The sequence below is a fragment of the Lytechinus pictus genome, chromosome 15 (assembly GCF_037042905.1).
Source record: "Lytechinus pictus isolate F3 Inbred chromosome 15, Lp3.0, whole genome shotgun sequence".
Classification (NCBI taxonomy): domain Eukaryota; kingdom Metazoa; phylum Echinodermata; class Echinoidea; order Temnopleuroida; family Toxopneustidae; genus Lytechinus; species Lytechinus pictus.
The window spans coordinates 18,391,414-18,413,577 of NC_087259.1; the positions used below are offsets into that span (position 1 = coordinate 18,391,414).

A 22,164-nucleotide genomic window follows, 5' to 3' on the forward strand; every position below is an offset into this window, starting at 1 on the left:
CTGGTCTTCTGACCATGAACGGCATCCACATTTTATTTCTTCCTGCACTGAGACCCTCAATGTTATGTTAGTTTCAATGTCATTATGTTAGTCTTGATAACAGTAGTTGTTCAACAACTATTTTAAAGTTATGTCCAGTTAAGTAAATTATAAGTATCATTTGAACTATATGTTCATACCCGTTCGGATAGTTATGTAACCAAGAGTTACACCATATCTTTATAACTGTAAATATCATGTATATTATGTTCATTTATTAGTTTAGAATTAAAGGAACATATATCCTTTATATAATGTGTATGTTAGTTTATTTAATCGAGTATTATTTACATTAATTAATAGCATAGTGTGAATGTTGTTGATTGATGGTGTTTGATTCTGTGATGTGTGATTATTACATAGTAAAATAATTACAACATAATAGTGTTTTATTTAATTTATACCTCTGTAGACGGACAGGGTGGGGATTCTTTGTATAAAAATCCTTCCGCTGCACTGTTGTTATTGTAAAGTAAAAGATCCTCCCCCACCCAAAACGGACCCGTGCTACATAAGGACTTACATCGTAGTATGGACAGTAGTCAGCTAGGCCAGTTCCTCCAATGGTGGTTCCAAAAATCTAGAAAGATCAGACAAGGATGTAAATATGGGTATCGCTTTATATCCTTGCTTATGAATTGATGAATTTCCATGAAGATTGGGCAAAAGGTTGAAGAGGGAGGAAGGGGAAAGAGGGAGATAGACAAATTAACACCCATTCGTGAAATCATAAACTGATTTGAATGTGGAAAATTTTCCCAAATTTACTGAGTTCAATGCATAATCAGATATGTTTAAGGGTCAAGTCCACCCCACAAAAATGTTGATTTGAATAAATAGAGAAAAATCAAACTAGCAAAATGCTGAAAATTTCATCAAAATCGGATGTAAAATAAAAAAGTTTTGACATTTGAAGTTTTGCTTATATTTCACAAAACAGTGATATGCACAACTAAAATGGGGCAGTCGATGATGTCCCTCACTCAGTATTTATTTTGTTTTTATTGTTTGAATTACACAATATTTCATTTTTTATAGATTTGACAATAAGGACCAACTTGACTGAATAATATAGTATTAAACAATGCTCATTCCACATGTTCAGGGAGGAATTAATCATTGTTTCACTTGACAATGAGGAGAAAAATAGGATATTCCCTATTTTATGTAATAAAATACAAAATAAATAGTGAGTGGATGACGTCATCAGTCTCCTCATTTGCATACCCACCAGGATGTGCATATAACTGTTTTGTTAAATTAAGTATATCTTTCTTAATTTACATCAAATTTTTATGAAATTTACAGTGTTTTGCTTGTTGGATTATTCTCTTTTTATTCATATCAACTTTTTGTTTGGGTGGACTTGTCCTTTAAGTAATGCATGTTCGAGGACACAAAACAGATATCGACAGGTTATTTAGCAGGGGATCACCAAAACATTAAAATTCTCTCCCCGAGACGAAAGGGTGATTCTTCAAACAGGGCCCCTCAAGTTTGAAGCAGATTATAGACCTTATAGATGTGACGTCATAATCCCATTGGGGCCATCCCTCAGAGGATATTGAAAATACGCATAAACGGAGATTTCAAACTGCGCTACCTGCAGATCACCAACGCATGCAAGTAAATGGCTTCAGCATCTAAGATGGCGGCGCGATGACGTCGACGCATAAGGTCTACATATTTGTACTATTGACCGGTACCTGAAAGATGGCGGGGATTGGCTGTTCGTACTCGTAGAATCCACATACAGCCACATCAACTCCCTCAGCATGGCAGGCAGTTTCACCGATCTCATTACACCAGGGTAGTAAACTCTGGCCTCTGTAATGACACAGATAGAGATTGCTGATTACGCATGCGCTATATGTAAAACAAGGTGTTGTACCATTTCTTCCCCCTTACTATTCTTGATTGATTCATTACGAGGAAATGTTACATCAAATAACTTTACTTTAAGCTCTAATTCAGACTTTCTATTAGTTGGGAAAGCCTTACATCAACTTGATCTGTGCCCAGTCTATATACAGTGCATCCCAAAAAAAAACTATACACTTTTGAAATGGCTGCCAAATAAAAAATGTAGCACTTTGGGGAAAAAGACTTACATATATGGAAAGCCAATAAAGTCAACTTTCAAATGACACCAAAAAGTTGGAAAACTATTCAGGCTTGAGCGAGCACTGTCCACTGAAACAAAGGGTATGAAAATTAGGGTGGGCTGGAATTAGCCTTCCAATTTATGTCAGTTTTTGAGAGGCAGCAAATCCTTTCGAACTTGCAAAGTTTAGGGCGTTGTGATAAATTGATGATCAACCGTGACCAGTTTTGGTTGCATAAGCAAATTTTATAAATTATTAAATTGAACTTTAATGCATGAGTGAACACAAATTACACTTTTTGGGCAGCATTTCAACTTTATTATTTGGATCTCATTTTGGGCAGCATTTCAACTTTATCATGTGGATTTCAGCAATGTGTTCATGGGAGTCAGGAGAATAGGGGGTGAGATAGGACTTAAGTGGGAGAAGTAGGTTGATGGAATAAGGCTCAACAGAACATTCAGCCCCTGCCCCCTCCCTCTTTCCCGCCCTCCCCTCCTGTTGAGAGACTAATGGCTATTGTCATGTACGCGCGAAGTCCAGAGCAGAATGTTGATTTAATGATTAATTCTGAATTGGGGCATCAACTTTTTCCTATCAATCATTTAATCAACAATTTATCAGTAAATCAACTCATTCAATGTGCAATGTGATCAATTAAACATTCATTTTTTTCAATAAATTATTTCATTAATCATCATAATCATTAAATTTCTTGGTAATCATTCAATAACAAAACTGACCATCAGCCACCGGTCACTTGGCAGTTATAAGTTTTGAATACGCTACAATCCAGGAAGTGAGACAGAGAGAGGGGGGGCTGGGAAATGGTGGTGGAGAGGGGAGGGTACATATGATTTTTAATTTGTAATTTTTATAGGACAAAAAAGAAGAGGAATGCCCTTTTAACCAAGTCTTAGCATATCTCGCCCTCTTGCTTGTAACAGGTACAATCACATTACTCTGACTCTCACGAACACACTTCTGAGGTCCACAAGATGAATATGCTACACTAAAATTACAATTGCTGTTCACTCATGATTAAATTTCAATTTAGTAACTCATGAAATTTGCCTAAGAAACCAAAACTTATCTCACTCATTAATTTAGCTTAGCAAGTTCCAAAGGACTAATCACTCAAAAAAACTGTAAGGCTAATTCCTGCCCAGCCTAGCTGAGCTTAGTCTCTCAGGAGAGAAGCGGAGGGGGGGGGGTTGAGATGGAGAGAGGGGTTGCTAAATGTTCTGTTGACCTCTATCCCATCAACGTACTTCACCTACCTAAGTCATATTACCCCCTCTTCTCCTGACTGTCATGAACACATTGTTGAGATCCACATGATAAAGACAAAATGCTGCACTAAAAATTGCAATTCATGATCACTCATGCATTAAATTTCAATTTAATAACGCATCAAATTTTCACAAACAATAAACTGATCACAACTGATCTTTGATTCACCAAATAACCCTCAACTTTGCATGTACCAAACAAAATACCTGAAAGAAATTGGAATGCTAATTCCGACCCACCCTAATGTTCATACCCTTTGTTTCAGTGGGCAGTGCTCGCTCAAGCATGAATAGTTTTCCAATTTTTTGGTGTCATTTGAAAGTTGACTTTATTGGCTTTCCATATCTATAAGTCTTTTCCCCCAAAGTGCTATATTTTTTATTTGGCAGCCATTTCAAAAGTGTATAGTTTTTTTTTAGGACGCACTGTAGATATGTGATGCCATGTAACTTGTCGCAATACTCCATAAAGCACTGACACGAGGCCGTAAACAAATTTATTAGAAATCATTGAAGAATATTTTTAACGATTGATTGCATTGACTACAATAATGTATAATCAATCGTGAAAATCAAGCGTACGATTCGCTAACCTTTGTCACGGGACCCTTGTGACGCCAGATTTATTTCTTACGTCGTACGGGGTGTGACACCCCCCCCCCCCCCACATTGATGGCAGTCGGCAAATTCATATACCAGGTGGGTGTTTCATAAAGCTGTTCGTGAGTTAAGAGCGACTGGTGATCCTTTTTCGTGTTAAATGGTATACTCCAAAATGTTCATTGGCGATGGTACAAGGAAGGTTCACTAGTCGTTCTTAAAGTCGCTCTTAACTTACGAACAGCTTTATAAAACGCCCCCCCCCCCCGTTGGCAAAATGGAGAATAGGGGAGAAAAAGAGAGAATGAAAGAAAAAGGGAAAAAAAGAAAGAAAGAAAGAAAGAAAGAAAGAAAGAAAGAAAGAAAGAAAGAAAGAAAGAAAGAAAGAAAGAAAGAAAGAAAGAAAGAAAGAAAGAAAGAAAGAAAGAAAGAAAGAAAGAAAGAAAGAAAGAAAGAAAGAAAGAAAGAAAGAAAGAAAGAAAGAGAGGGGGAGAGTTTGATAGAGGAACTATCTCCGGAGAAGGCTACAGAATGTAGACATATAAAGGCTACCAGTTGGCAAATACAAGTCCATGTAGACAGGCTTAGGGCCCTACCAGTCATACAATTACAAGGGCAAAAAAGATGGAGCTATAACTAGTTTTGCAAAATAAGGAGAGGCAAGACGAGGTAAAGAATATGGGTTGGGGGTGAATTTCCAAAGTTGAAATAGAATAATTAAAGCCATAGTATAGTTGGCAAATTATGGAGTAGGCCTATATATTAAAGTGGCAAGACACTCTAGGTTCTACCGGTTGGTAAAGTGCTGTACAATTACTGCCCAGTCGGCAAAATTCAGATCTGTAAAGAACAGAACACAAGACTTAAAGACTTGTAACTCGTGTTCAGTCATGTAATGTGCAGTATGGCAAATTCATGATGACAAACAAGTTTACAGTTGGCAAAAAGCACAAAAATGTCATGTACAAATAGCAGGCCTATACATTAAAAAAAAAAAATTGCCGTATTTTTTGTATGGAGTCAGAATGTGCTTGGAGTGGGGATGGGTGGGAGTGGGGGTAGGTAGGGGTTGCAGTCAATCAAGTCTTTGGTGCAATCAATTCCAGGCTTCCAACATGCTGTTTGAAAGCATTCTAATCCCTTTTATTCCCAGAACTGTCATAAAATAAATCTACTTTAAAATCAACTTTAGTCATTTAAAATCATGTTTAAACATACTTAAACTAATGTTTGCCCATAATTAGTCTTTATGAAATGACACCATGCTTTCCCAGTCATCAAAAGAGTCTGGTACTATATTTAGCTAGCTAGCCTACATGTTATTAATTATCTTCCCTGATTCATGTAAATAGTACTGTTAATATTGTTTGATTGTGATCCAGACAGTTGAAACAGGTTTGCAGGGTCGGCGGAACCAGGGGCGGGGGAGGACACTTGCCCCCGGCAAATTCCTCGTAGGAAAAAATTCCTTTTTTTTTTCAAAATGGAAAGTGCCTTTTTAAAAATGAAATGTGCCTTTTTTATGAAATACCCTTTTTGAAGTAAAACATTATTTTAGGTTAGAAAATCACAATTTTTGGGCTCGCACTTCGCGCTTGCATCAATGATTGTTTAATAAAAGTACTTATCTGTCCTTGGTTACAAAACTGCTTAGAATGTCCAGATTTCAGGTTGGAATATTATCACAATTTTTCAGCTCGCGCTTTGCGCTCGCATTATTCGATTGGTGAGATATGTATCCTATTAATCAGTCATTAAATGTAGTCCTTACCAAGTCCTTTTTTTGGTCAGTAGGGCCTATATTGAAAATTTCAGCTCCCGCTTCGCGCTTGCGTCGTCAATTCTTTAGTTAGATACAAATCTTTTTCATGATAAAAAACCGCTGAGAATGTTTAAGTTTCATGTCTTATTAAATGAAATGTCTAAAAGAATCGATGTTGCGAGCGCGACGGTGCCATTTTAACAGTAGGCTAATTAGCGCCATAATTGACCAAAAAGCGAGTTTCACTTCAGATTTGATTTTTTTTCCAAAAAATAAAGCCTAAATATATATTGTATCAATAAAAAATCACTTCAACAAGGCTTTGCTCAACTTGATTACTACAAAACACACAGTTACTTCACGCAGATGATAATCTCATATTGAACATATCCGTTTGCACCAAAATGCCAATTTTGACATACAAGTCCCCCCCCCCCCTCCAGAAAAAAAATACATTTGATCATTGTCAACAATGGATCAACCTGAGCAACCTCAGGAGCCGATCAAACTTCAATGTAAAGTGTGTGGAGCCATACTTTCTGACGACTATCTGCAAGTTACAGCAACAATAAGGCTCAGTAGCCGTTCTATTTGGATCCAAAATATGTATTTTTACAGTGCAAATATCTTTAAATCTTTGTAGAATTCACCTTAAAGTATTCACCAAATGCCACAAATTCAATTCTAGAAATTCAAAATCTTTTAGCATGTAAGGGGGGCACATCCCCACACATCCCCCATTAGCCCCCCCCCCCCCCTCCCCCATGTGTACGTTGGCGCTGTCGCGCCAAGTAGTTGGCAAATTTAGCTGGTATACCCCCTCCCCCGCAAAATGCTTCTGACTACGGCCCTGGATAGACTATTACGAAATTGGTCGAGTCAATTTGCAGATGTAAATCATAAAATGCCGAAGTTCAAACTCTTCCCACAACTGCACAATGTATTTTATTATCTTATATAATCATGATAATGATGACGTCGTAGTAGTAAGGACTACGAGCACTGGAGATGAGTTGGATATCAAAGATCATTATAAGGCGTTCTTTTCTTACGCATTCTGTTTGGTGTTAATCCAGTTGTGGCAACTCTTTTGGACGAAGTCGCAGCCGAGATCTTTACCCCAGTTCAACCTATCGGCCTGATCATAGTCCGGTATGTACCATCCAGTGTCTTCAAGAAGAGCAAGGGTCATACGTGAGAACGCGCTTACTGGTGCTAGATAACCGTTCATTGATTCTGTCTGTTAACCAATTGTATAAAAAAGAAAACCAGTACCATTATTTACACTATATTACAAATAACTCACACACTGATCAAAACCATCTTTCACATTATATTAAAAACACTATTAGTGGTATGCGTAAACACGCATTTAATTGCATGGTAAACCAGTAATTGCACTTGTTTTGAAATATATTCAAATTAAATAAAAGTACGAGACAGGCATATTCAAAACCAGCCCGGCCGATAATGTCTTATTCTGTGATCCGAGTTCGAGTATGTGCAACGACGTGACTTCAAGTCACAGCTAAGGTAAGAAACACTAAAAAAATAATAGATAAAAAAGAACCGATAGAGAAATTAGGAAGTAAATTAACCGAGAGTCTCAACAACCATTTGTTATTTTGGGTGGCTGTCGCAAGATGAACTCTTTCCTTAGGCTGAAAATGGGGGTCTCAACCGCGGCACATACGTATTCGGTATAAGGCGCCGTCCTATAGCGCAAGTCTTTGCGCCCTCGGCGTATCATGTTTTGCGACGACCAAGAGCATGAAGAGAGCATGAGCTTGGCTATTCAGAGGGGTATTTGATATTTTACAGATCGCAGCGGAATCACTTTCGACAGACTATGCAGGACCCGTTCGTTAGTTTCATAACTTTAGGTGTCTGTACTCCCCGGCTGTACTCTGACAAAATAAAACATTGTTTCCATATCACTTGTACAATGGCGTCCTGAAATTAGTGTGCGGGATCTATAAATGGTAAGTTTTCGCTCCGGGACTGAAAATGCCCGTTTGACAAAGACAGTTGCGATCTGTCTTTAAAAAAGGAAATTGGTGACTGGAACAGCAGTTTCATCCTTATTTCGGAGCGGACAACAAAATGCATATATGTCTTTTGTCCAGAGTCAAGAACGAAACTGCTGTTTTGATTCATAAGATTTCGATAAAAGCTTGATTGTTCTTGTCACGAAGATCATCTAACAAAACATTGTCTCTGTTCTTGAACCGTCCGTGCGTCGAGTAATTAGGAAAACTCCCCATTTCCAGTTGGACAGCGTCCTAGAGAAGAGTGTGCGGGGTCTATAATAACATGAACTACTTTAGATTCTGAAACTCGTATAATTATAAGGCCGATACCGCTAGTATTCTTTTCTCAAAGTGTGAGAGTGCTGTACCGGCTCCACCTCCATCTTCTATCTCAAGCCCGGCGAGCGAAGGGCACCCAAAGTGAGCTCTAGCTTCTCTCTGAAAAGAAAAAAAGAAGAAAAATATTATTACAGAAAAACATCTCCTTCTTAATATTCTCCCTTTCCACCTCCCCCTCCTCCTCCTCCTTCTTCTTCTTCTTAACCTTTTTCTTCTCCTCCTAATATATACTACTACAAATACTACTACTAGGACTTCTTTTCTTCTTTTTAATATTATTATTCCGTTTCTTTTCCTTCTCTTTCTTTATGTTCGTCTCCATGTTGTCGTTCTACTTCTGTACATAATCGTCACAGCAAATTAGGTTGCTTTTAGTATTATCATCATCGCAGTCATCATCTTCACCATCATTTTCTTGTAATCATTATTATTCAATTCATGCTTCTATTATTTCCTTTTCTCCCCCTTCGCTGTTTCCTACCTCGCCTTCTTCGTGATTCGTTATCTTACTTAGCCTACTTGTTCCCCAAAAAATGTATTTTAAAAGCTATAAAAGGGAGGATGGCAAGGTCCAAATCTTCCTCATTACTCTGCCCTCCCCCCAAAAAAGAAAAATCATACATACAGACCAATATAAAGTAATGTTAATTTACCACAATATTTGGTGTAACGAGCGCTTGGACCGCACGTGCTGCTGTCCCTCCCGGTGACTCCCAACTTATACTTAATTCCCGGATCACTTGATCGCTCCACTGATGCACACCAATACTACAGGAAATTCATAAAAAGCAGAATGTAATACAATCCTCCTGCCTTTAACACTTCTGGGGCCCGTTGCAGAAAGAGTTGCAATCAAACGCAACTCTAAAAATCATGCGCAACTTGATTTTCAACCAATCAACAGTGCGCATTTTGGACTTGCTTCAGAGTCTTAGGGGCCGTTTCATAAAGCTGTTCGTAAGTTAAGAGCGACTTTAAGAACGACTGGTGAACCCTTCTTATACGCGCTATAAACCATCGCCAATGAATATACCATTTACCACCAGAAAGGATCACCAGGCAGTCGTTCTTAAAGTCACTCTTAACATACGAACAGCTTTATTAAACACCCACCAGGAGTCACTCTGTCTCCGCATAGTAACTTAATGCCCAAGTTTATGAAATTGCAGCTATAGCTGCAATTTCATAAAATTGGGCATAGACAGTCAACATTGCTAATGTAGAACTCGACGTCACTGGACAGGAATTTGAAACATTTGGGAATGCCTTATTTGTAGGCAAAGGGCTATAAAACGAAGTCGCATAGATCCTGAATAAAAAAATCACAATTTCACTAGTTTAGATCTCATTTTAATTTTTCTCCAATTATTCAAACCGGGGGGGGGGGGGCACTTCCATTGACGAGTGGATACCATGTGCGACCATGGGGTCTCGAAAAGCACCATAAACAAGACAGTATTTTCCATATTCTGAAAATGCACCCCTCAACCAGCATTGGCGTGTGAAACCCTGCCCTAAACAAGTATTGGAAACAAAACAATACCCTTCGCAAGTATTCCCTTAATTGAACCCCTAAACAAGTACAGCGATATTTTAAATGTCTCGGACGTCGGTGTTACCTTTACCCATGGAGCTATAGCTCCATGCTTTACATATATCATATTGGGTTTAGAACGGCCGGTTTAGAACACCTTGCGCAAATCGGACTCTAAACACGTAGTATTGACTGTTGGGGCAAAAAGTACATCCTTTTTCATTAAAAAATTTAGTCTTTTTTATACCCTCGCAAATTTGACCCTAAATACGTAGCTTTCCTAGCAAAATAGATACCCTTTTTTCATTATTTTAGTGTTATTGACACCCTAGCTTATTACGTTACGTATGTAACGTGACCTATCTTGAAAAAGACATCCTATTAATTTACGTGGGTTTTTTTTTTGGTCGCGCATGGTATCCACTCGAAAGGAGAATGAAACCCTTGAAACCAGCTGAATCCATATCAAAGAGAAAAATCAAAGAAACATATTGTTGAAAGTTTGAGGAAGATTGAATGAATAATAAGGAAGTTATGAGCATTTGAATATTGAGATCACTAGTGCCATGTAGATCCTCCCATCGGCAATGCGACCAAGATCTGTGATATCACACACGTACAACTCCCTCATTACTTTAGTACTTATTTAACTTATATTCTCACTTTTATAGAGTCTATCACAAGGTGAGGTGTTCTCTTTATGAGATGACAAGTACAGAGGTTTCACAACATTATATCATTGATGAATCGTTTGTCATATGATTAGAATGAGCAAAAAGAGATGTTTTGGGGTATATTTTCAGTGTCCAAATGGGAGAGTTGTACGTGTGTGACATCACAGATCTTGGTCGCATTGCCAATGGGAGGATCTCCATAGCATTAGTGATCTCGACATTCAAATGCCCATAACTCTTCTATTGCTAGTCCTATTTTACTCAAAGTTTTGTTGATCTTATTCTTTGATTTTTCTGCTTTCACAAAAGCTAACTTGCTCCAAGCGTTTCATTCTCCTTTAATGTAAGTGCCCCCATGGCATTCAAATTATATTGATCCTATCATGCTTATAATGGAGTAGTACTACTTCTAAAGGCCTGGTCCCACTGGCCGACGGAGACAAAACTTATTCATAACGGATACAGCAGGCAAGCAAAATTTCGGGGTGGCTCCATCCGTTTTCATCCAATTCAGACAATGAACGAAATGGGCGGGGCGAACAATGAAATCACAGTGGACGGATACTCGATGGATATAGAGTGTACGAAACACGTATGCAAAGAGTACACAACGGAAACATAACGTTTTCCGACGGATGGCAAGCTTCTTCTCCGTTTAACATCCTCTCTGCATCCGTAATTGCAGTGGGACCGAGCCTCAAAAGTACGCGCTGAACCTTGCAGACGAAATTGGACCCAATGGAACTATACGTTGTGTCGTCACTACACTAGCCGGAACTAGTGGCGGGGGAATTTATACATAATACTCACTCTGGGTTAAAAGGTGGCAGTCCATTACTTTCTCTTGGTGTCAGAGGCTCTCCATCTTTGTCACGAAAGAACGCATAAAGTCCATGAGAAAAACCCTGTATAATGACAACCACGATCAAAATAAATAGGCCTAAATAAAAAAAAAATAGAAAAGTAACACTTATAAGCGCGTAATACTTTGTGTTTCTGTGCGTTACCCCGGTCAGTCGAATGCCCGCATACTATTTTGTCATTGCTACCATTTTCATCGTTCATCATTATCATTAACATCATTAGCATCATCACCATTATAAATAATATCATCATATATTTTGTTTACTTAAGTAGTTATCTTGTTATACAATCACTGGTTAAAATTTATTGAGTACTTACCAGGGCATGGAAGATCTCATGTTGGATCACGGACAAAAGGCGTTCTCTTACCAGCTGAAGACCAAGAGGGCAGATGTTCATGAAACCTGCAATCGGTCTAATGAATTCAAATAAACAAATATCCAAATAACCAAATATTGAGATCGATCTTAGTTAGGACGAGGTACTAAATAGTATGCCTTGGTGAAACTTACTAACAAAAAACTGGGGCCCCGTGTCATAAAGGTTTATGAAGACTGGTATCCGTTTCATATAACAAATACACGCTTTCTATAACATGTTCACGATCAGCCAATCAAATTGAATGATTTCAGTAGCTTTAAACTGTTATTGCTTATTTGTTATTATTACAAGATTTATGAAACTGGCCCCTGGGCATGATATGAAAATGAATTTTGTGGTGTGGCACTGACGTGCGCCTGCGATGCAACTGTAATTTCGCCTTAAAATAATGAAAATTAATCAACTTCCCAATGATACTGGGTAACGAATAAAAACGAAATAAAATCCCTTCCTGTATGTTTACTCTTCGACCTCCCTGTTTTAGCATATATAAATATATATATATATGAAATTTATTTATTTATATCAAATTTGGGTTGTCAATATAAAGCTCTGTACATGAATCGGTTGAACAAAACTTGCGTGTGAAGTGGTGAATAGTGAAGTAAAATAATTCAAACTTATCTTGCAATCTCAAAAATACAGGTTGATGAGTTTGATTTGTAAAGAATTACGTTCTAACAAAAAGTACACAATAGTGCAACAGGTCACCGAAAGGCGAATCCACACAATAGGCGGCTCATTTTACCGATTCCCACCCCCCCCCCCTTGTGGGTTTTGGTGTACATTCCAGGCCTTTCAAAATATGATAAAAAGAGTATGAATAGAAAAATGAGACTGAAAAATAATCATTATACTGACGCTTTCAGCCATAACGAAAATGTGAGAAAGGTGCAATCAACCAAAGTGTTTGGTTAATTAAAACACAAACTAAAAAGCTTGTTGGTTGAAATTTTAAAGCCCCTATTTCTACCACGTGATTCTTGTTTGTGTTTTATTTTCTTTTGAACTGAAATATGGAGGTGAACACAGAGTAAAACGCGTCTCTCCATTCAATGCCATATTAAAGTCTTCATACACTTGAAGGATGACTCGACTGTTGATATAATTTCATGTCGATTTAATTTCAAAACCAAACTCAACACATAGGCCTGTCTCTTCAACGGAACTATTAATTTAATAATATCTATAGAATATTATCCATACATAATTACTAATTTTGTTTTTTAGGTGTATAAGTGTTCAAGTAAGCTACTTCCACTGCTCGAATTAGTGTGTAAGTTTTTAGGCTGTTAATTTTATGTCTGGAAATCGCTTTGAGAGTTCGTACAGTTTTGAAGAGCGTTGACATTTCATTATGAGTATTATTAACCTTATGCTCCCACCATCATGGAAGATATTAAGTTTTATTTTAAAAAATGTGTATATTCATGTTCAATAAGTTTGTAAGAAATTCTTCTTGTAATTTGGTATAATTGTATAAGTGATTTTAAATTATGGCTTTTATTTTAGGATTATTGGCAATTTGTCATATAAATATGATTGTAACATCAGGCACAAAATATTTTTTTTAACCCAGTTAGGTGAATATGGGCAACTGGTCATTATTGTAACATCGGGCCATAATGATAAAAAAACATATGGGCTACTTGTCATCATAATGTAGTAACATCAAGCGCAAAAGATGTTGGTAATTATGAACAACTTGTCATCATTTGATTGTAACATCAGCCACATAAGATAATAAAAAAAATATATAATTTGGTAAATATATAATTTGGTAAATATGGGCACCTTGTCATATGGTGGTAACATCTGGGCCAGAAGAAAATGAAATAGGGAAATAGTGGGCAACTTGTCCTTATAATGGCGATAACATCAGGCCAAGGATATTTTAATCGTTAAATATACCACTAGTTGAGCACCTTCGCCAGTGGCGTAACTACGATGGGGGCACGTGCCCTCCCCCCATCGGCTTGCAAAAAAAAAAATGGGGGGAAAGGAGACAAAGGGGGGAGGAAGAAAAACGTAGTGGGAAAGAAGAAAGTATTGTACATTATAATATGTTTATTATATCATATATCTAATGTTATGTTACATAAGAATTTTTTTTTCATAACTTTATGAAATATGATTTGCTCAGGGCCTATGTGTTCATCGTTCCTGATGCTCGCATTGCCTGCTTAACGAGATATATAATCATGTTGTAATAAGACATCCCGTTTTCAGGTCAATGTACACCACATGCATTTCCTAGCACTTCGAGTTATTATTGTTTTATGTAGTGACATATGTTTCTTTTTCATGACTACTTAAAGTGATTGCCCCTTTTAAGGCCTGAATATGTAACATTTCCAATTGATTGATTGATTGAATTTATTCTTTTTCATTTCAAACAAATTTACAAAGTAAGTAGGAACAAATCAGAATATGAATAACAGAAATGAAAAAAGGGAACTCACAGAAAAGCATCGCTTGTTTATGTGAGTCCCCTGAAATAAATAACTGATTAAAATTTATCAAATACAAATAGAAATTAACAATGTTCAATAGAATAATTGAAAAATACTAATGGGGTCAAGCTTCGTACGTTAATGCACTATATAAAATTAATACAACCATTACAAAATAATCATACCCATGGTATAAAAGAAAATATTAATAACAGGAAAAAACAAAGACAGTGTACAGAGGAGGACAAGACAGGACAGAGAAACAAAAAAAAACACTACAGAAAACAATCAAACAGACCAAAAGTAAAACAGACAAAGCAAACAAGAAAACTGCACATTAAGAATTGAAAGAGAAGACAAAAGTGTGAGGAGAGGGGAAGATAGAATAAGAAAAATAAAAAGAGGAGGAAGCTGCTTAAGTAGAGACGTTGGAGATCAGCGGTTTATATTTGTGGAGAAGAATTTTCTTTAACCCATTACTGATACTAAAATGTGTCGGTTTATTGCGCACTGATTCCAAAAGAGAGTTCCAAAGTTTTATACCGGCAAAAATAAATGTTTTATTCATAAGGATGGTTCTAGCCCTTGGTGGGTGAAAAAAGTCCGGCGGACCGTGTTGGATAATGATGAATATTGACATTTTTAGTGAACATGGAATAAAAAATGTTTGGTAGTTCATTTATATCTAAAGTATACATAAGCTTTCCCAGATTATAACTATATAAATCACCGACCTTCAAAATATTATGATTGTAGAAAAGTGCATCAGTGTGTGAACGAAGATCTGTATGACAAATAAATGTGCATAACCTTTTTCTGTAAGAGTAGAATTTTGTTGACGAGGTGTAGTCAGCACAATTCCCCCATGCTATTATACCATAGTTTAAGTGCGGCAGAATCAAAATTGAATACAAATTAAATGATATATGGGTATGGAAGAAAAATTTCCAATCCGTTCTTTCGTTCTCATTAGTGTATTTGTGTTTATATGTCTGCTCTTCATAAATTCCTAAAATCAGTCCTTAACATGTCCATGTTTCTGATCTGAATATCAAAAATATTTAGCTCACGCTTCGCGCTCGCATCATTTGGTTAGCGAAATACTATGGTTTTAATGAATTCCTACAAACAAGCCTTAGAATGCCCCTCTTCAGTTCTGAATTTCCTAAAATTTTAAGCTCGCGCTTCGCGCTCGCAATATTTGATTAGTGAGATGCGTATATCATGATTACAATGACCACAAAAAGTGTTTCATGTGTTTAGATATAATTCTAACAAAATCAGTAAGAGCTTGGCACTCGCATTAGATGACTATGGTGAGATATGTATACTCTTAATGGATTCCTAAATAATAGTCCTTAAATGTCCCTGTTTGGGGTCAATATATACAAAAATTCAGTTCGCGCTTCGTGCTCGCATTGTTTGTTTAGCGAGTCAGGTACGGATCATGATTACAAAATTGAGCTTATAATGTCCCTTTTTAGGTCTGAACATCAAAAATTTTCAGCTCGCGCTTCGCGCTCACATTATTTGACCAGTGAGATACATATCCGTATAAAGGCACAGTCCTTAAAATGTCTCTATTAGGTCAGTATACCTGGCAATCGCGCGCCCACTAAGTGACTCAAAATTTTTGTTGGTGCCCCCCCCCCCCAATACCATGACCCATTTCTTACCTGTCTAGTACGTCATCAAGGTAACATGCCGAAGCGTAGGCAATAGTTCCCGAGTCACACGACGTATTGATAGAGCCAACGAAGAGCGTGAAATGCACCTTTTCAGTCAATTCCGATATATCCCTTCCTCCAAATCCCAAGCAGTTGGTTCCGTCATCATTGCAGTCATAACAAGGCTATTTATGGGAAAATATAATATATTTTTATCAATTCTGTGTACTTTTTATTCAAATCAACTTTTTTCTCTTTGGGTTGGAATTATCCTTTGAGCACATTTGCATATACATTACATGTATAATTGACCCATTATAAGACAGTACACGATTGCTGTTATAGAACCTTAAACACCGTGACATTTTAGGGGCGTTGCAAGGCAATATTTGCAATAATTTCAAAATGTAAATTTACAAGTGGGAAATCAATTTTGACTACAGTAGGCATCTTGTTTTTTCTTGGAGGATGTCCATCATTTTAATTGCAGAGTTAATAGACGACTTTCGATTGTTTTTTTTTTTAACCTAAAATTTACTTGCGATCAAAAGCTAATTTTTTTCAGCACCATAAATGTAAACTTTGGAAGAGGCCCTTTCGCCCCGCCTCACCGAGGCCAGCCCCTGCTGTGATACTAGACAAATAGTATACCTCTGATAAGCTTTCTGGTACTATTATTTCTCCACATACAGGCGCGTAACAGGATCCTACGGTACAGTATACCTGGCCATCAATGATCGTAGCACTCACAGGATCTTCACAGTCTCTGACAAAGATTTGGAAAAAAATATATATTTATGCATAATTATGTTCACTAATCAATTCATCCATCCTGGATGTTATTTTATCACTTTTTCAAAAGCCTCATCATCGATTTTTCAGGGTGCCGATTCGTATTTTGGACGAGAGGGTGAGACAAAAGTGAATTTGAAAATACATTTTTTAAAGATTTTCTAGTACTCCCATAATGTGTGATAAGAACGCCTCTGGCAGTCTCGCTTGCGTTACGCGAATTGATATGAGCTGTTCGGACTTTGAAAACAACTATTGAATAATATTTCACAAAAAGAAAATATTCATATAATAGTAAAATACCTTTGACCTTGATCATGTGAGTCAAGACTTTTGCAAAACAATCATTCTCACTTGCTTACCCTTATGTCTATGTTTCATGAACTAGATCCATAAACTTTCTAAATTATGATGCATGTGTAAATTTAGGTAAAATCACTTTTTAACTCTATAAATAATGATTTTTAAGTACTAATTTTAGGTAAAACAGATTGCCTGCCTCCCAAAACATATGAATAGACACAAAAACCAGAGAAAAAAACCACCAAATAAAGAAGTTGTGGCAAACACTGAGACTTTGGGGGATTTTGGCGGCCATTTTGGATTTTGGCCCGGCACACTTTTTTCTCGGACCCGAGACAAAAAATATTGTCATTTCATGTTGAGATACATTACAAGGAATGAATAAAAACTGTTGCCATATTAAAATGACAAAAAAAGTATTTTTGACCCATGTATAGCCCACTCCTATTCAAAATAGCCCTTGTAATTGATAAAGATCTTCTTTATAAACCGCTATTGGTTCGTTCCAATAATATTCAAAACCTGCAATTCGACGTGAACATTGTCTCTCAATAAAATGGCCAACACATTGTTTCCCTTTTCATAAATTCATTTATGTCATCGAAATACTTGTGTCTGATGTAATTATCTTAGGTTGAATTGCTTTTTAAATACTCACTTTGGAAATAAAAAGAAACCCGGGTCCTGTTTGACAGAGAGTGTTTTCGATATGCGCTCCACCACCTCAGTTACAGCATCCTTTAGAAAAATCAATATTTATTGTTATACAATGTTTAACCTTCTATGAAAACTGGGTAGAAAACTTTATTCCCCGAGGAAAAGGTGAAAATGTTCATGAAGAGGGAAAAATAACAGTAGGCCTAATACCTTGGTCACATTTGCTCTACGGCGGCCGTACGGCGAGTCGAAAACAGCCGTTTTAATAATTTTTATTCAAACCACCTATATATAGCTGGTACAAAAATGTCAAAACGGCTGTCTTCGACTCGCCGTATTCCGTAGAACAAATGTGACCAAGGTATAAAGAGCAAATATACGGCTTGTTTTGACAACTATAACACCCATATTTTGTCACTATCTTTTTTTAACTTAAAAAAAATACGATAAAAAAATGACCAATCATTTATGGTTAGGCATAATCTTGCCCCGACCCACGTCAAAATACATGGGGACGTCTCGCAAACCTCTTGGTAGTAAAACCACCACTCTTAATTTTTTTTCAAGAGGAAATCCACCATGACACCAAGTACAACATGTACAATGTTGGTCAGCTCGGTCCCCTTTAATATGTTGTCTTACCTGAATATCGGTAGCGACATCAAGATCTAACACGGATTGGTCATATTCCACGTGCGTCTTCATTCTCTGGTCAGGTGTCAATATCCGTGACTGGGTGGTCTTTGGCCTCTCAACATGAATTCGACTTTTCTAGAGAAAATAGATTTGATTGGAATTGTATTAAGATAGCAAACATTACCTTTCATTCCTGCATTGTAAACGTCTTCATACACTGAAATTCGTCACCCCCCCCCCCCTCTCGGGTAGTAACAGTTGAATTTTGAGGAATATTGAAATTAAACACAATCTCTGTCATTGATTATTACCGTAACCATGGTGACCGCTTTTTAAATACCTTATATGAGCCAGACTATAAATGTGTTCGTCGAAGGTACTGTATAGTAACACTTCATGCTAAGGCCTACGGAAATGTATTTACGGTCATGCAATTCGTTTAGCTGTTTGACAGTAGGTCTTTGGTTCGAATCCCAGCCATTGTGTCAATTTCATTCGGCATAAAATTCCCCCACATTGTTCCCGACCCAGAAAAGGAAAATCACGGTATAGGAGTGTCCCTTCAAAAAGTTGATTGTGCGCCAATAAGCCAGTTCACGATTAGCTCATGATCAACTTTTCTCAAATGACCTTTGTGATTTTTCATTAGGATAAGCACTATCATTTTCAAATGTAGATGTTGCGTAAGCTTTACCGGTAGAGTATTCAAATTCTAAGAACAAAAGGCATTGTATAGACCAGGTGACTAGAATAGTACATCAGGGATAAAGTTTGGAAATCTGTTTCATTGTCTGCCTTTGGCATATTTGACTATTGTTTAGGCTACTGTCAAATACCAGTGATTATGAAGGCTCTATTTATTACTCTTATTTTGAAAGGAATACATGAATAATCATCAAATCACAAATGCCTATGTCAGTGAATTTGAAAGCCACCTTCATGGTTATCTCCAATGACCTTTTTCTGCTCGTGCGCAGTTTACAACCGTGAACAGGCTTATTCAGCAGAGAAGGCCATTTATGTGCGCTCTATATAAGTTGCATTATTATTATCTATTTAATGTTACCAAATTTTAATAGGACTATGGCCACAATTTGTAAAGAAAATGATGATGTACTTTGATATGTTATTTTACGAAGTAAAGGGGATTAGTATTTCGGATTCATGGTCGCAAACAATTTCCTTTTGTCAATGAAACGTTTTAAATGAAAAAAAAAATGTAAATAAGGTTTTCATGTTCCGCAATCATTATGGAAGCTAAGGATATGGCATTGTGAAAGCGGGATGTAGTAAGGAGAACATGTAGCTATGAAAATGAGCTCGAAAAGCTGGAAAGCTAGAAAATTCGAGTAATAAGAAGACTAATCATAGTCTCAATGTAAATGAATGGGCAATGATTTGAAACTTTAACCGTGGAGTTAGAAATGAATATTTTCAACTGGTGGAAATTGGCGCCAAACACCCAAACTTTCAGCGATTGCGCAACTACAACATAACAGAGGCGAAACACGGACCAGCGCCAATTTATCGGCGGACATTCGACCTATTTACCACTTATTGAAGTTTATTATTGAACTATAGCTCTAAAGGACTTGAACCAATCTGAACTGTGTGTTTACTGTTTATGGCATGCCAAAGGTGATTTATCACAAACATAATACGTATATGCTATCATGATATTGCATTGTATTTGTATATTTCTCTGAACTGTATGTAGTTTGGAGGTTTTAGCTTTTATATATTGATTTTTTTCTCTCTCAATAAATCATTTATGTCAATCAGTCATAATGCAGGGTCGCATTTTCAGCTTCGGGCAGGCCAAAGACAAGTAAACTTGTCACATGTCTAAATTTCATTGTCATTCTATTAACATTGATGGCATTTGTGTCCTATATACAAAAACGTGGATAGTTTATGATCAATTAGGCATCATAAGCATGATAAATAAGGATAAGGGGACTCGCAGAATGATAATTACGTGCGTAATCCCGACAGAAGCCACTGCTTTCTGAGTTTGACGCATTCTGTCATATTCATAAAATACTCTATTCAAATTCATTGTTCTGTACTATTGGTCTGTAAACTTTTAATGAAAAAAAAAGAAATTTCATGGAAATAGAACTTGAATTAAAGTGAACTTACATGGAGCCACTAAAACGAAACCAGTATGATTTGTGGAGGAGATTTTGAGCCATACTTATAAAAGTTCTAATAATTTGTATTGAATATAAATAAAATGCTAATCCGAAATATACTCACATTGGATTTGTCAACAACATTCCAATATCAATAGGGTGATTTATAAAGGACCAAATAAGTGGAATGCTCAGATTTCAATTTTGAATGAAATAGCTTGTAATTGATGATTCCAACAAAACTGTCGTAAACTAAAATTTAAGAAAAAAAACCCGGTTGAAATGTAAAACTAGTGCATGGGGCATTACGGACATCAAACAATACAGTGGGTGTCTGCAAGCTATAAGTTTTGTGAAACGACTTCACACACGGGTAATACAATTCTATGAATATTGGTATTAGACAAATATGACTGTCATGAAGTTTGCAAATAGACCAGTTAAGTAATACCAATTGATCGGCACTTCGTCACATCAACAAATCTCAAAAACCTTGGTGTTATTTTCGATCAAATAGAACTGATTAAAATGACCAGGGGTTATCACAGTGGGTAGCAATGGCAGGCGGGCCACTTTGAAATATCAATTATCGTTGTTTGTATGATGTGGAGCGTAAAATGATCATTTTAGGCAGATCTTATTCACGAAATTAACGAAAATTTCGAAGCTGTCAGAAAAAAAAATGGTTTAGATAGACAACAAAAACAGGAACTATTCAACGAAACAGAAGATTATGTGACAAAGGTATTTAAATGAAATCCTCACAATAGTTCGGGTTACATGGTGACTAGAGTGTGGATAGGGTTTATAGTTCCGTTTTTTTTATCTCAGGATTCTGATCAATTACGGTTTCTTTAGAAGTCACCAATGTACGAATTTGACGTTCATCTGACGTTCATCTTTTTATGTTAAACGCACAAGCATAAACAGACCAAAAATTAACCAAATGAAAATCGAATTGATATCTTAGCTGGGAACAATGCAGGGTGTTCACAGTGTGCAACACAATGTGAAAATCTCTTTCAGTGAGGGGGGGGGGGATTGGAGGTCTAAACCCCATTTGGGCTGCCAAATACAAACAAATTAAAGACCTATACATTTTGGAGCCAACCCTTTTTTTGACCTGCCTTTGGCAATGAAACCCTTCTTTTTTTTTTTTTTGGGGGGGGGGGCTTATCAAATTTCTCGGTCAAACCCCCTCTTGGAAAAAAGCTAGATCCGCGCCTGTCTTTAACTATTATGTTTACGTCGTTAAATTTGAGCATTTTAAAAGTGTGAATCACTTGAAAAAGTATTTGTATGATATATTTATTTGTTCTGTTATTCTTATTAATTGGTTGTAATAATTCAAATGCTGTTCCCATTTGTTCTCTTATTGTTTGAGAATTGCAAACATACATTGAATTGCTAATAGTCATTAATTAAACTGATATGAAAGAATGTGTAGAAGAGAGATCAAGACATTCAAGAGCTTGTTGGTGTGCAAAAATGTGAAATAAATATTGTGAAATGAAATTGATGAACATTTTTGATTTGTTCATTTTGAAAATATTTATTGTTTTATGTGAAGACACTGGGAGCACACTGTCTGACCTTCGAACTCTTCAACATTACTAGATTAATGAAGTCTCGTATTGTAGGATTCAAATTCAATATCTGTTAACTTTTCATTTATTTACTAAAAATCAGAACATCTGTCTGATAGATTATAACTTGAATACAGAAATTGATAATCACCATGCCATGTTGGTTCGGTGCAAAGGAGAGCATTTGGAATGTGGAAGAATGGTTATAAAACGTTTCGAAAAGCGACCGACCATAACCAAAGAAAAAAATGTGATTGGTTTAGTATTGATTTGCCTTTGTGTGGTGCCGTTATAGTCCAGTAGATATGTGAAAAA

At 36.7% G+C, this 22,164-nt stretch overlaps 1 protein-coding gene across 5 annotated transcripts in view; it reads right to left on the minus strand.

The window, feature by feature from the left end:
* Positions 1 to 22,164, minus strand: part of LOC129277845 (uncharacterized) — a 64,784-nt gene that overhangs the window by 36,969 nt on the left and 5,651 nt on the right. For all 5 annotated transcript variants that reach the window (XM_064110186.1, XM_064110187.1, XM_064110188.1 and 2 more), the window contains exons 2-12: positions 18,135 to 18,263; positions 17,494 to 17,573; positions 16,392 to 16,506; positions 15,750 to 15,925; positions 11,558 to 11,654; positions 11,186 to 11,280; positions 8,821 to 8,935; positions 8,159 to 8,266; positions 6,851 to 7,038; positions 1,746 to 1,866; positions 563 to 619 (exon numbers count right to left, since the gene is read on the minus strand). In XM_064110186.1, the coding sequence (XP_063966256.1) occupies positions 563 to 619; positions 1,746 to 1,866; positions 6,851 to 7,038; positions 8,159 to 8,266; positions 8,821 to 8,935; positions 11,186 to 11,280; positions 11,558 to 11,654; positions 15,750 to 15,925; positions 16,392 to 16,506; positions 17,494 to 17,573; positions 18,135 to 18,263 (1,281 nt within the window). The remainder of the gene's footprint in view (positions 1 to 562; positions 620 to 1,745; positions 1,867 to 6,850; positions 7,039 to 8,158; positions 8,267 to 8,820; positions 8,936 to 11,185; positions 11,281 to 11,557; positions 11,655 to 15,749; positions 15,926 to 16,391; positions 16,507 to 17,493; positions 17,574 to 18,134; positions 18,264 to 22,164) is intronic.